The 16,458-nt window shown below is 33.0% G+C and overlaps 1 protein-coding gene across 2 annotated transcripts in view; it reads right to left on the bottom strand.

Annotated features, from left to right (window-relative positions):
- Window positions 1-16,458, bottom strand: part of LOC141461590 (lysosomal alpha-mannosidase-like) — a 45,506-nt gene that overhangs the window by 5,140 nt on the left and 23,908 nt on the right. The window contains exons 6-14 of one of the 2 annotated variants that reach the window (XM_074142723.1): window positions 13,244-13,380; window positions 10,558-10,691; window positions 8,686-8,899; window positions 7,925-8,121; window positions 5,316-5,500; window positions 4,329-4,573; window positions 2,707-2,911; window positions 2,003-2,120; window positions 202-472 (exon numbers count right to left, since the gene is read on the bottom strand). In XM_074142723.1, the coding sequence (XP_073998824.1) occupies window positions 202-472; window positions 2,003-2,120; window positions 2,707-2,911; window positions 4,329-4,573; window positions 5,316-5,500; window positions 7,925-8,121; window positions 8,686-8,899; window positions 10,558-10,691; window positions 13,244-13,380 (1,706 nt within the window). The remainder of the gene's footprint in view (window positions 1-201; window positions 473-2,002; window positions 2,121-2,706; window positions 2,912-4,328; window positions 4,574-5,315; window positions 5,501-7,924; window positions 8,122-8,685; window positions 8,900-10,557; window positions 10,692-13,243; window positions 13,381-16,458) is intronic. The other variant, XM_074142724.1, reaches the window with a different exon arrangement.

The raw sequence follows: 16,458 nt of genomic DNA, 5'->3' as shown, positions 1-16,458 counted from the left end.
CCTCTACTAGCTACTACGTTACTGAATATATGGGACAATTTATATTATAAATACTGTAATGTAAATAAATAAAATAAAACAAAACAAATAAATAAATACTGTAAAATACACAATGTATTACAAACTAGACTAAATACCATTATTTGGTATTAAATAGGTTGCTGTGTTATAGTACGATGATGCTAAATAATATTTATTTACCATAAATTCAATTTCACCATCTTGCAGACTGGCAGCACCCTGTGCCCGATCAGTTAATACTGTCAAACAAGTGTTCTCATCGCCAATTCTGGCCGCACTTGTTACTGGATAGTAGTTACTTGCGATGATATCGTAGCCGTAGAATTTCCACGTAGATCGCCAATTCCTTCTTCTGAGCATAAAACGTCTGCCGTTACTGTCCGTCCAAAACTGGCTATTTGATTTAATGTTAGTTTTATAGCGAGTAATTACCTCTTTAGACTCACGTCCACTGGAAAATGCAATTAGTATAATAAGATTAGGCTTCCATTTAATGTACATCTTACTCTACTGTTCGAGCTCAAGCTTACTTCGAGCTTATTAGAGGAAATATTGCGATCGTATCCAACTTTCTCTGGAAATACAAGCTTTGATTATTCTGAGTGTGAAAGTACGCCAGAAAAACTGAACATAACCATCTCTTAAAACTAATTATTAAGAATCTAATTAGATTCTTTCTTCTTTAACTGCCCTACAAATGAGTTAATTCTTCACTTGAATATTCTCAATATTGAACAAGGACGCATGATATCTGATTAACATTTGGGTACGAAGTTGTATAGTTTAATATTCATCGCACCAGACGTCACACACTATAGCCTAACAAATCTGGAACGTTTTATTTTTAAAGGCCGCACAATCAGGTTGTATAGAGTAGGCAGAGGGGAAACCCTTGGCATTGTACTACGCGTTTTTTTTTTTTTTAGCACGTAAATCAAGTTCTCGCCAAATCAGAATCCCTTAGAGTGCAAACCTGCCTACTTCTACAAACATTTTCTCATCAAGCTTTAAATATTTTCCACACCTAAGGAGGCAATAAATATGTCCGTAAAGATTATAGAATGGACGACAATGTCCTAAAATAACTGTTTATTTTATGAGACAGCAAAATTCATGATTTCCAGACAGTATCAAACTAGATTAACTAAACTTTTTCATGGATACAATGGATGATTTTGAAATGCATTTGATTGATTGAATTTTAGAATAGCTCACTTTAATATTTCAAAGTCGTAGGAGACATTTTTTGAAATTTTAGGAAAGTGAAAAATACATTCTGTAAAGTAATATTTACGATTTTGAATTTTTTCACGAATTCGGAATATCACAAAGGCTTAAAATCCCCCCATTTATACACAAAACCATACAACTTAAGGAAAAGGTGTCATAGCGGTAAGAATATCCATCCTATAACCGAATTGTCCTGGAAAAATTCTTTAAATAAAAGTTAAAGACCAATTCTTGTGTAATAAGAACACAAAGTTAAAGAAAATCGTTGGAGCCATCTTTGAAAAATGACAAAAAAGTTAATAATTCATTCAATAAAGCTGTGAAATTTCTGGAAAAAGTGGATATTTAACTAACTCGGAATTTGCGCAACATATTTATCCCACCTTTATAATAATATTTAAGACACAAAACCCTCTCCAAGTAGTAACACTAATCGAATTTTCCTGAAAAAATGTTTCAAATAAAAGTTGTAGATCATCATGAGAGCAATATGTTTACATGGTTTAAAATAATTCGATGGAAAAAACAAAAATCGTTGGAGCCTTTTTAGAGAAAAATCCATAAAGTGGTAACTCTAGTTTGTGGATTTTGATCGCTAGGTTTCAGTTATATTCCTTGGTGAAACCTCAAAATATAAAATTTTACCAGACCGCAATACTTCCCTTACCTAGAGAAAATATAAATTTATTTCAGCTCGAGAATTTGACACGATTCATTGACAGCTTATTACGAGCAGTAAAACTATAACTACCTGATATCAATAGGACCGACTAGCCAGATAAACTCCACAGAGCAGTCGCCTTTCTTCAGTCGTATGATCTGACTGACCCAAGAATTGAACGTCTGGTGTACCTCTATCACCTCATGCCCTAAAATTTCAAATACCATTACGTCTACACTTAGCAATGGCCAGTGCAGAAATCTTCATTTCCAATGTAATCGTACGGTAGAGTAATGCAGATGTGCAACTTAGTTACCTCTAGCAGGAGAGATTTCTATTTTTTTATGGATTTTGTTTTTAAGCTATTATTATCTATTGATAAATTAATTGGATGTTTGGCCTTCATTATAAGTTTTAATGTTGGCAGAGACCAAAAAATAATTTTATAGCAATAGACATTCATTAATTAGACGTTTCGGATAGCCTGAGAAGATTTCCAATCAAATGCCATGTTCCCTCCTCTCCAATTCCAAATATAGACGCCGAGGGTGATTTTCAGCCGTCAACAGAGGTAGACTAATCAGTTTGGTGTATAGATTTCGACTTCACTTACGTTAACATCTCACACTACTCTAGCTAACTCTTAAAAATAATAAACTTCTATTGTTAGAAAATTATTTTTGGCCCCACTAACCATTACAGCAACTAATATAATTATTTTTATTCTCCATCCACGTTGAGAAGTACAATAATTCATAATTCTTAAATATTTAATTTACAACGTAAAAATTTACCTGCGTATAAACGTAATGTCACTTTACTAGCCACCACTTTGGCATATTGGTTAGACGTGCTGAAAGTGTAAGCTCCGGAAGCCCTGTAATCGTAGTTACGCTTTCCTGCATAATAGAAAAAGTTTTGCTCAAAATCCAACGGTTCATTATCCAGAACAATGGAAGTGAGAAGGCCACTCGTCGTATTGAAGACCAGCTGACATAGCTGCAAACCAAAACTCTAATCAATGTTTAAGACAGTAAGACAGGGTCGATGACAATAGAGCATTCGTAGTCAAATGATATTCTTTCTAAAGCCCGGCATTTCATAGGCTTTTCCTTTAATGGCACCCCAAGCAAAAACAATCCATTGGTGTCAGATCTGGAGAGCAAGCAGGCTAAACCGTCGGTCCTGCTCGGCCAATCCATCGATTGGGATAATGTTGATTTAGCTACTTTCGTGGAACTCTGCCTCTGTGCTGGACAACCATCTAATTGAAACGGTGAGTTCCTTCTGAGTTGAAGCGGAACAACTTCAATCAAAATGTAATAGTCATTACTAAGAAAATGCAGAAATGTGTCCGCATTGAGCCTAGGTGGTAAGAAATGCGGACCAATTAAAATATTGTCTAATATCACTGAAACTCATGCTGAAAATGGTGCTCACGAATTGCATGAGAATTTTCGAGCATCCAGAGATGATGTTTTTTGATTGAGCACTTCTTGTGAGTGTAGCTTCATCCGTCCAGAGAATATGACGCGAAAATTCTGGCTCAAGATCAACTTATTTAAATACCAATCGTAAAAATTTCTTTGACAAAATTCTTGAGGTAATAAATGTCGAACCGTTGATTATGCTATGGGTTACGTCCATCTGCAAAGAGAGTTTTCCTTATTCTCCTTAGAGAGTTGTCGTAATATGTAATTCAGCTGCAGCTCTTCGTACACTGGCGGACGGATTATCATTATAATTATTGTAATATTGTCGCACTCCTTTCATTTCATTAAGGGGCAAAAGCTCCATCAGCACGTGGCATTAAAGCAAATATGCCAGTTACTCTAAGATGTTAAAATGCGGACCTAAAGATAGTCTGTTATGGTAATCTTTTATTCGGAAATTGCACGGAATATTCACGACGGGCAGTATTGAAAAATCGTACACAAACACCATATCGGCATATTCACTGTGATGCATAATGATGCTAACTCTGTAAAAGCGTCAAACTGATAAATGTTATTGAGAAAGAGTTATTATTTAGAAAGTCCACAGTGCAAATTCCAGACGGTATTATTTCGTAAAATGTCAATCTTGGTATTTGCAGTTAGAGACATAAGGTGATTTTAGCAGTTATACAATCAATTTATCATTCGTGCTAAAATCTTTAGACGTGAATATCTCATAAACAAAGCGTTAACGGGCATACCTTCATAGGAATTTTTTTTCTTGTTTTGAGGTCCTAAGTTCATATATTCAGTTAAGACACTTAATCCTGAAACACCCTGTATATGTATATTAATATACAATATACATACATATATATTTGTTCGTGTTTCTAGCTCAAAATAAAAACAGAATGTGATTTTACATTTTAGACAAAAACCAAACGTACATAAAAAAAAAAATATAAAGGTAAACATAATACCCCAAAATTGTCGACTGTTAACATTCCATTCACCACAGTATCATTGAAGTCAGTTTCCTCCAGCAGCTCTGCAGTTGATGACACGTTCGGATCAATCAAATTTTCCCTTTTAACATAATAAGAAGTGATGCCAAGTGGTGCTAGATCTTTGGCAATGAAAAACAAGTCATGCTTAGCGGAACTCTTACGCTCAGCCAGCTGTAGCACTTGTCTGGGCAATGGAATCAGTTCGTTCTCAACGCTACCTGTGCACATGAAAAGATTTTAAAAAACTGATAATATAAAATTTTAATTATTCAAGATATTTTATATTATTCAAATGATAATCAATGGCTACTTTTTGAGTGTTTTGAGTCTCAAGCATAATGAATGCTGCGTAAACTATCTGATGAAGAATATTATAAACTTGAAGTATTAGTAATCACTGAATTGTAGAACGAATTATTGAAAGACGTTCTGATGAATAGAATAACTGAGAAAAACCGTTTCCCCTTTCGCTATTTGTGTTAGTAGTTGAGGTGTATATGAGTTATAATAATATACAATATTTAGTGACCGTAGAAATATTATATTATGGATTCAAATTAGCGAGGAATCGGTCCAAATAAAAGCAACAACTCGTCTTTTTGCCAACGTTTCGATAAATATAGTATATTGCCTTCTTCAGGGCTTGGCTATGCGGGTTGGTTGAGTTACAGAAAACTGACATTCCACATAATATTCTCTTGTTCTATTTGTGCAACGCTTAGATTTCATTATTCGCATAATTGTTTAAATATTCAGTATTTTGATTACCATATTTTATTCCATTATTTAAGTAAAGCAACTGATTTATTTTATCCAGAATGCTCTTTAGTTGAGATCTTTTCTTTTAAACCAGCAATTCTTTTCTGAGATACTGAGACCAGAAAAAAGTATTATAATACCTAATACAAATATATAACAAATTAAATTATCTGAAAGAAGAAAAAAAATTGACAAGTTTACCTTGATGACTAAGAACAGAATACTGGCCGAGAGGAACGGGTAATCTGACCTCCATGTCCACAGAATGACCAAGCGGGTTGTACAGATGTACCATAAACATGCTCCGCTCCTCGGACAGCTTACACTCGCTGACGTTAGTCTTCATGCAGAAATGCTGGTGTCGATAATGTTCACCAAAACATTTTCTTAAACAAATTACTAATTTATATTTTCAAATATCTAGTGTAATTCTTGTGGTTTCAATTTTAAAGCTGAATTTATGCGGACTAAAACCTTCATAAAATAATTAACCAGAAACATGTTTCAAATATTAAAAAAAAAATATCTACTATTTAGAATTCAATTGATCATAAAGCAAGAACAAAATTGCTACTCCATAATTAGTTTTGACGTTTATTTTCGTGACTGTGATGTCATGAAGAAGTATCAGGGACCAACATCCAGCGAGAGGATTCTAGTCTGAAATGACTGCTACGTTTGTGCGATTTGGGAAGGGGCCTCTTTGATTATCGTTGGTCTCCAGCACTGAATAATCTCTGTCCTACCCAATGCGAAGACAACGGTAATGTGGAAGGCATGACTCTTATCTTTAACAAATATCCAAATATTGTTCCATTTGAGCCGGGTCAGTAGTTATATCGGGCCAGTATGCAACATGCAACTGCATCCCACTACTTCTGTTGGTAAATGCAAAAAAGAACATTTTATCAACCGTAATTGTACGTGAGCCATGACTCTAAGTGCTCATGCCAAGTCAACCTGTTATTATGAATGCTTACCATATGTCCTTTTTTGAGGTACAGTTCTGGCGTGTAGGCCAGTGTATAATTTTGTCCAGCTTATTTGATAAAAATCGAGAAGTGCCAAACATATAAGCGTTATTCGACCAAATACAAATTATAGACTCCATTTACAACCATCTAGGTTATTCTCAATAATGAATAACATCAAATGTTGATAAAAACATAGAAAAAGTCCGAATTCTGCCTTTGATTTACTGCAGTTTTGTGAATTTAAACTCTGATCGCCACATTCTGGGGCAGTGCTGGATGTAAGATAAAGGGTCACTTTTATTTCGTAGTACGTGTACAAAAAACGTAAGAAAAAATCGGAATTAAACCCTAGATTGACCGAAGTGTTGTGAATTTAATCTTTCAACTCCGCACTCTGCTGTAGGTTTGAAAAAAAAACCAGTTAATTTAATCTCTGACAACAAATTACTTTATTTCGGCTGGTTAGAAGCTAAAGGGTCGCTCTTATTTCGAAATTAATGTTTCAAAACTACTAGAAATATTTAAATTCTGGCATTTATTTACTTTAAAAAAGTCAAGTTAATCTCTGATATGTAGAGCAATACTGGTTTACAATGAAATTACTGATTACAAGATTACAATACAAAATTACTGATAAAAAACTGATTACAATAAAAATTGATTAATTGAAATTTAAAAGTTAAAAAAATAAATAAACAAAAGAAAATTAGTTAATTGGAATCCTTTCCTTGATTCACCGAAAAATGAAAATTTTTATCTCTGAGAAGTACTTACAAGAGCTGGATGTTACAAGATCCTAATTGGGAAATAAATGTATATAAAACATTGGAAAAAGTTGGAATACTGGCCCAGATTTAACGAAAAGTAGTAAATTATTCTCTAGGTACCATTTTATAGGGCAGTATTGATTGTAAGATGAGGTGCTCTTATTTCCTAATAAATGTTTAAAAAACTTTTGCCATCTTTGCCTATGGGCTAAAGCTTCCTCACACTGGGTGTCTTTAACATTTTGTAATTTTCTCATACCCAAATATTATTGACCTACAAATAAATACCTTCCACTATTATTCGAAACGATTTCCCAAGAAAATTGTTTTTGAGGTGTTCTTTGGGGATATCAACTCTCAAGCATACTTTTAAACAATCTCTCCAGTGGTAGATACAGTTCCACCGCCTGCACAATATCATATATTGTGAGTATTGCTTTTTCTAAATGCTAAGAATATATGTTAACCGGATATGTAACTTTACAGAATAGACATTTGAAAGTTTGGAATTATTAGGCAAACAGCATTATTGATTATTTTTTAAGTTAGAATGATAATTATAGAAATATTTATCTATTAATTTCATTGGAAAGTATACAAAAAATTAATTGGATTTATTCTGGAATATCTGCGACACTGATTTCAAACGCATGTGTTCTTAGGTTATCTGAACTCAAGGCATCAATAAAACATTCCTAATACCCGATATATTAATTATTCCCAGTATCCAAAAATTTATATATCATTGGATATATTTTATAAATCATAATAGATATATTTTAAATTACATAATAATATTAGTCCTATTACATAAAAAAATTAGAGACAACATAAACTTATTTGAGCGTTTCTAACTGGCTGAAGTTTCGAATATTAATGAAATATTGGCTACTTTCTGATTTGTGTACTTTTGTCGGTTAATCAACCCTTATACCTGACTTTTTATGCTGTAAGTTTTTAAGGAGTATTATTTAATAAAGAAACCAACTTGATGCCAAAATTTATACCTAAAAAAATTGTAAACGGTGAGAAAGAAAAAAAAAACTTTTTGTCGAATGTCCTGAATTACCTGAACGCATTGGTGAATATGTCCTCGGCTGTGGTGACAGCTTCCTGCAGATACACCTTATAATCGTTGGCTACGTGTTGCTTCTCGGTACCGCTGATTGCGTCGTGATGCTGCAGTAAAGCTACCACGCGTTGCAGGTAAAACAGGCTGTTGTTTTCCGAATCTAATCTCAAAAATGTCAGCAAACTAGAGCTCGCCTGCCATTCAAACAAAACAGCATTTATATTTAAAAGCCACAATGGCTTAGATTAAACAAAATAATTTAGGCAAGATAATCATTTTGTGCAAAAATGATCTCTTCAAACTATAAAATAAACACTAATAATTGACAGTCATTAAGTAATTGACATTAAGTAATTACTTTAAATCTATGACTCTACGAGTTTCTCGAACGGTTTCAAGACAGATGTTGGAAGCCCAAAACTACCAGGGTAGCTCGGAAAGCCAGTGGAAAACTGGCCACAGTCTTTTGATCAGAGCTAGATATTGCGATACATTTGTACTGCTGAGATAATAAACTAAAATAATAGATTCCAGATTCGTAGTTTTCTCATACAGCCATTTTTATTAAGTTATTAAGATCCTACGAATGAATTTAAGACTATTATGGTGCTGCCTCGACATCCTGAAGATAATTTATAACAATGGTAACAAAATAAAGAAGGAAAGAGGAGTCTCCCATTTTTACACACAAATATCTTTTGACAAAAATAAATAAATAAAAATAAGTATAATACTGTTTAGTCAAGTCTCGAGATTACCATAAGTAGTTGGTTGACTTTATGTGCCAGGTACTTCAGCGATGGTCTGGAAGTGTAGTAGCCTGTCCAATACTTTCCCTCGTAAGAACTGTATGGAAAGAAGTCATCCCTATCTTTGAACGGCCAAATTATGTCGGATTCTAGTAGCGATTGTACATAACAACTAGGCGTGGAGTACAAGATGTTGACTTCACTATAATATTCATTGCCATATCTGGAAAAGAATAAATAAAATACTTCTAATTGTACATCATGAAATACTTTTCTCTCACAACAAATTGGCTCTTGAAATCAGTTCGTTCAGGCAGATTACTAGACTATCTATCTTACCACATCTGAGACATAAGCGTTACTTCACCACACACATAACAAAAATTGTCAAAATGATTTAAGCCCACCCTTGACATTAGGTAAATGATCACTCATTAAAATTAAAAAGAAATTGTGTTCATATACACATAATAATGATGCACACACATTTTCATTGTTGTATTTATTGGTAGTTCACCCTAACTCAATACTGGCCTTTTGTGATAGAGGCATGCAGCACTAAATCGTGTGGTGACATTTGTTTCAACTGCATTTATTGATTCAAGAATATATAAACGATCTCGTACGAGATTTAAAGTTATCCAGAATAAGCCAGAATTACTTGGTTCCTACATAACTACTGCAAAGATATGTTATTGTCGTAATTTGAATATGAAGACTATTTCTGTTAATGAGACACTGGCTTACGAATACAACCTGACAGAATGGTGCTTAATTCTTTAAACTGATTGATTGATTTTTCGAAACTGGACTGATAAAGCTTCAGTATGGAATGGATGAATGAAAAGTTATAGCAATTGAAGATGATTTATGCTTTTACTTGGTCAGCAGTAGAGTAACACTAAACTTTACTCAGTTGCTCTTTGTGCAAACTGCAAACATTTGAACAGTATGGTCTAAAAGTGAATCACTATACTTGGAGAAGAAAATGTGGAGCGTAACACTTTGTTTTCTATCCTAAAAAAGTGTATTTACCTCCATTACATATTAAAATGGGCTTGATGAAAAATTTCGTCAAAGCCAAAGACAGTAGCTCAGGTTTTAAGTATATAAAACAGTTTCCAAAGAAGTTACCCAAACTCAGCGACGCAAAAATTAAAAAAGGAATATTCGTGGTCCCATAAATATAAACATTGAAATGTTATTAATATTTTGAGATGTTCCATTGGAAAATGAAACTTGGTAAGGTATTTCAAAAATATTATTCAGAACTTTTAGTGAAATCAAAAGTGGCAAAATTTGAGATTTAATGTGACCATGAAAATACACTTCTTGGGCTCGCACTTAGCGCACTTCAATCAAAAGATTTTAATAATGCAAAACAATGGTAAGGTTTGCCAACCTTATTAAAAGCTTGGTACCTTCAAGGCAAGTGGAATCCAAATATGCTGGCCAACTATTGTTGGATAATCAGCAAGTATTCTTTATAGACGAAATATATCATAAAATCTAGGCCAAGCAATTAGAAGCGAGGCCCGCAAAGCTAAGAAGTATTGTGGTACTCGATTTGATTCCCATTCTAGGCCTTGGATTTTATTTGTTTAATAGAAGAATTCATTGTAAACTATATCTGAAAATCAAGGCGACTTAGACGAAGACACCTAATTAGGTAGTAGAACGTAAAGCATGCCAGAAAAAATAGGCGATACTTTACTTTATATTAGAAAAATAATTATCTCATACTCTCTAAGATAGTAATAACTTGTAGATATCGAATTTAGGCAATTTTAGATTTTAGCAATGTCCATTCCCCATAGAAAAACGATTTTTTTAAAAAACACAAACAAAAACTGAAACAACAGCAATAAAATTGCTCATTACTTGATTAATTTATCCATGTTGACGAACCAACTGCCAGCAACCATGTAATTGAAGTCACCGCCCATAGTGATCATCACGTTATTGGTTCTGTATGCACTCGCCCACTGCTTGGCGTAGGAAACAAAAGACGATACCTGCAAACAGTGACAAACTAACCTCGTGTGAACACTAACAAGTCTTTCTCTTATCGCAATTAAGAATGATTTAAAATGATTAAAAGAATGATTCAGATAACTTTCTCCGTACTATTAACTTATGTACAAGTTATGATATCAATGTGGGAAACACATTTGTTTTAATAGGGTAAGTAACGCTTATGTTGAACATGGTTAAATTCAGAACGAAATAAGAGAAACCCCAAGACAGATTGGCAATTTTAAAACATTTCCAACGAAATCATAACAACCATAAAAGAAATGGCATTGTAATCAATCAGATTTACTTATTATTAGTTTTGACCAAAAATATCCATTTTGAGCTCCTCTGAGCTGAGTGGTTTTTGAAATTGGTGGATCTATGAGTGAATTATCCATTGTAACTGAAAAACTAAAAATCGCACAATATTCCAGTTCGATATTTAGTTCAGGAGCCAACCAATGATGCCATGCCACAAAATGGATTTGTTCAAAATCGTACTATTAAACTGAACTTTTTTTTTTCAACCAATTCACTCAAACTGAGTGTACGAATTATACATACAGGGTGTTCATTTTAAGACGGCTCAAATGCATTTCATGCTTAAACGGTTAATCTGAGCAAAAAATGGTAGAGGAAACAGTTTTTGCCCGTCACCTTTAGTTTCAGAATATGTGACTTGATTTTAGATTCCTGCCCGCATACGCGGCTCACGCGCGACCAAAAGTAAGGGTTCGCAGTTGACCCCCATTTTCATGTACACAGTTTTAAAGAGTATAAAATGTTATGAAAGAAACCGGAAACCGCAATTCGATATCTTTAAAATTAAAGGTGCTAGGCCATTTCAAAATCTGGTATTTATTAATATTTTAATTTTTTAACTTGTTATCTAAGACAAAGAAGAACACGCGATAGGTCACTTTTATGTATTTTATCATCCCCTTTCTACTGAAAATATTGCCAGGGCAGTAAAGCTAGTATTTTTCTTAATATCGGGAAATAAGTCGTTTTCCGAGGGATTTTTCTAAGAAAAATCAAATGTTAAGAGCTTTAGATGTTCTCAAGCATACACAAAATGGTTAAAAATTAATTTTACATCTTTTACAAACAAGAAGGTTTAATAATTATTTGGTAATTTTGGGAGAGTTGCGTTTAATTACCAAAAAAAATTGGAAACCTCCTGCCACATATTTAAGTGATCAATATCTTTCATGTAAAGGATCAAACTTATTCCTTAATTTATCAAATAATGCACTTTACTCAACTTGTGAAGCATGTACTGTGCTTTCAAAGGTGCCTCCTCAGATACAGAGAGCAGTTAATAACCTCCTGGCTAACCTGGCTTGCGAGCCAGAGAAGTCACATATTCTGAAACTAGAGATGACAAACAACAAATTTTTCCTCTACCATTTTTTGCTCAGATTAACCGTTTAAACATGAAATGCATTTGAGCCGTCTTAAAATGAACACCCTGTATACATGATCTACCACTATTATTTGAAAAGTTGGTCCGGCAAAGTTCGATAGGGCTCCTCTAAGAGAAAGGTGGTTAGACTGTTGTCTAAAGAGCCCCACGTAGTTTTGGTATTCACTTGCTACCTATATAATAATATGAATTAAATGTGGAACTAACTTTCAAACTTGACTGAATTGCCATTTTACTGAATAGAATTTATAAATATTTTAAAATTTATCTCAAAAAGGCTCAGATAAATTTATTTAGACTCTTTATAGCGATTACTAACATATAAATTTACAACCTTTACTGTTTTAATGTTTCCCGAAAGAACGTCATGTTCACAGATTGAAAAAAAAAATTCATCTAGTTTTCAAAAGTCTTGTGGCTGCAGAGCCAGGATCTTTGAAGTGAAACCAGATATCTTCATTGAAAGTTTTCTAGGGCTGAAATTGATGCTATTAAAACCTGTGTAGAGGTAAACCTGAGAAAAAAAAACCTTAAAAATAAAAAGGATTCCCATTTTCTAGGGCAGCTGGACTGGTATAGGTTCTACAGCTTTTTAAAATATGCACTGCCATACAGAAGTATGTTACTCATGTAGTTTAATGAGTTTAATTATTAAAATGTACTATATAAAAAAAATAGCAAAACACATACAGAAATAGCAACTCGGTAGACGGATATCTATCCATGCGAAAAAGGGTTTGAAATTTTGGAGATAACTTCTATATTATTTAAGTTTATTTATTCTTACTAAGATCTTATTTATTTGTTTTCATTTCCCACAAAAAGATCGAGCTTATTCTGTTTAATTTTGTTTTTGTTAAGTTAACATTATTGAAAGTAAAGTAATCGCCTACTTTTTCAGGCGGGGCTTAACGTCCAACTACCAATCCAGTAACATTATTATTTTTGTTTGTAAATCATTGTAAACTATCAAGAGATACATATTTCTGCTTTTCATTTTCATTTTATGTGAAACAATGTAAATGTATTCAAAATAAATTATTATTGTATTTGTTTTTATTATAGTACTATTTATTTTTAAAACAGTGTTTCCTCCTACTAGTAAGTAATTATATTTAAATTTACCCTGCGTTTTACGTTGTTGCCGTGCATGTTAGGATTGTCCATGATGGGTTCATCATTGCAGAATACGTCAAAGCAGAATCCATCTGGTGGCATGTAGAGATTGTACAAAATACTAGTAAATAAATCTCCATCAGGCCCTAAACAATATTAACACCCATTTTAATTAGATTGATTATAATAAACTAATCATCCACAGGTTTAAACAAAAATGCTAATGAAACACATACAAATATTTTGAAAATGGCCAGCATAAGTGACATCTAATAAATCCTAAACAATATTAATGAAAATTTTATGCAGCAAAATTACTCCAAAGATGTTATTGTTATAACATATTAATGAAGCACAAAAGCTTTGTCGTTTCTAAATGGCAGAATTTACGAGCTGAAATATGAATGCAATGTTTGGTGCTTGCTGATTTGTGTACCTTTTATCGACCCTTGTACTTGATATTTTAACCTGTAATTTTTTGCTAAAAGAGATTTTTGCACCTTTTGGATTGATTCCTCTTTTTATGAGTATCCATGATTTGAAAAACTCAAAATATATCTAGTGATAAATAAATATTAGGCTATCTAAAATGGTAAATCTTTACAATAGCTCCCCAGAGGCGTGGCCTAATTCGAAGTGATTCTGATTCGCTGTTACTATAGAACCCGCCATATTCAAATATAAATATAAAACTATTTATTTATTTTATATTCACACTTAAATCTAGCGGGTTATATGGTAGCACCGAATCAGAATAACTTCGAATTCTTTATTTATTTCTTAATAGGGGGCTTCGCCCCCCACACCCCCTGATTTTTTCTTCCCCCATACCCCCTCCTAACCTACCTAATCACCCTCAATTTTTTAATTTTTGTCACAACATTCATTACAATAATTACACAGAACAACACAAAAGAAACTACCTTATTCTGTGAAGTCCTTTTCCTGAGGAGGGTATACTTGTCGAACTCCATTCTTACTCACACTACAATCATGCTTTAATTTAAAAAAACCCGCAAATTTAAAACGCTCATACTCATAAAGTTACAAAAAAACGGCACCTCCGGTCACATACAGAACACTCGCGGGAACTATTAATACATTAATCAGGAAGCAGTTGCTATGCAGTATGTGTACTGCGCATGCGCGCTAAACATAAGCGCTACGAAATTCGCACCATCCGCACATTGACGGGAAGTAGTTTTTATTTTCCCCGGTAGGTGCTCTGCACTACCAACACCCTAAAAAAAACAGGCCACGCCTCTGGGGAGCTATTGTAAAGATTAACCTCTAAAATAATTAGACTTATTCACGATTGCACTAATTCCCTTGCCACTTTTTCTTCCTGTCAAATATTTTTGAAATCGGGCTAAGATTTACACAGTTATTAGTATTATATTTTAGCAGGACCTTACTCGCGTGGGGCGAACTTCCATTTTAAAAATTTGCAACGTCGAAACCTCTAAAATGCAAATACTACATAAAATTTTGAATCAATTGACCATTCATGAAAATCGGTTCTCATGGAAAATCGATTCATGGATCGCAATACTTTCCGTCAGTAGGTAAGAGCAGGACGGCACTTCTATATTATATAGGAAAACCCTAACCCCATCATCCTTCTAAATTTTATCCAATTCGAGATAAGCATAGTTTTTTACATAAATAGTTTTTTAGTAATAAATGTTTAAGAAGGTGCTAACTCCTCTTCCAATTCATGTACAGCTTTGAGACCTCCAAAAGGCACATCTACATGAAACTCAAAATCGATTTACACCTCATTCATGAAAATCGGTTCACACATTTAGACAGTACGTTGTTTACAAAAAAGGTGACAGCAAAAACAAGAACATCTACACAAAAAAAATTTTGAAAATGCCGTTTTTCTCATTTTTAACTTCTTTTTTTTTATAAAAAAATAAAAAATGAAAAAAAAGCGAGTTGATTGTCACACTTTCTAGTTTAAGACCTTTGGCCAAAAATTCGGCTAAGTCATTTATGTAAATTGAAAACAGCATTGTGCGAAGTAATATCCCCTGTCTGATCCCCATAGAAGTACTAAATGACTCCGATAAGCCGTCTTTCAATCGTACAACTGCTTTTGTTTGTTCATATAACGCTTTATTAATTTTTATAAATTTTGTAGAAACATGAAGATTATAAAGTTTTATGTATAATACATTCCAATCTGTTGACTCAAATGCCGACTTTAGATCTATAAAAATGCTATTAACTTTTTATTCTTTACTTCAGTGAAATAGTTAAACAAGTCCACTTCAATAAGATGCAATGTTTCAAATACAAACGACAATAAAAAAGCAAGCGAAAAATAAAAAAATATGTATTGTAATCTGAGTATTTATTCTTGCTATCCAAACTTCAAATAAACACTTCTGCCCCTCCAACATACGCTACTGTTGGTTCACTGTTTGCTACTGAATTTTCATTCATTAAAATAAAATGCTTTTCTTCTAATTATTAACAAACTTTTAGTTGAAAAATCTTTAATTTTTGCCAAATAAAACTTCATTGTTTTAACAAATCATTTGCAAATTTTCATTTGAATTGCAAAAATTCTACTATCAAATAAAAATAAAAAAGACTAAACTCAAAAAGAGACGATGTTCATTCAACGACTGTTAAAATGACAAATTCCTCGAACAAATATGAAACAGATGGCAAGCCAACGAAAATAAATAAATAAACAGCAATGGAAGTTTTAAAGGGAAGCCTATCACAAAAATCCCTTTAATCGAATATTCCTGAAAAATATTCCAAATAAAAGTTTTAGTGGTAAGTACAAATGTACAATTGGTAAATTAATTTTAAAGAAAATCAAAAGAGATGTTATTCAGAAAATTCTATAAAACAGAAAATCTATTCTGTAAAGTGTTAATTAAGGTAACAAATTAAGGTTAACAAAAAAGAAGTGTTAAGAAAATATAAAGACTTGTTATATGAGCAAGAAGTAAGCAGAGCTCTTTGTTCACAATACAATGTTTTGTATAAAAATTTATTTTGTAAACATTCAGTCCAGCCGTATTTGACAGATTTACCTTTAGATAGAATTAGATTAATAAGCCAAATCAGAGTTTCTCCAAGTAAACAAATAATTTTCTGCTTTCGTAAAGCCATTTACACAATTAATACCGTAGACCATTGTCCTCTGTGATTAAATAATTCACATGACGATTTAAATCATTTATTTTTAGTTTGTCCATTTT

The sequence above is a fragment of the Rhodnius prolixus genome, unplaced genomic scaffold (assembly GCF_049639745.1).
Source record: "Rhodnius prolixus isolate KJV_2025 unplaced genomic scaffold, Rpr scaffold_12, whole genome shotgun sequence".
NCBI classification, from domain to species: Eukaryota; Metazoa; Arthropoda; class Insecta; order Hemiptera; family Reduviidae; genus Rhodnius; species Rhodnius prolixus.
This window is presented reverse-complemented; position numbering and strand designations above follow the sequence as displayed.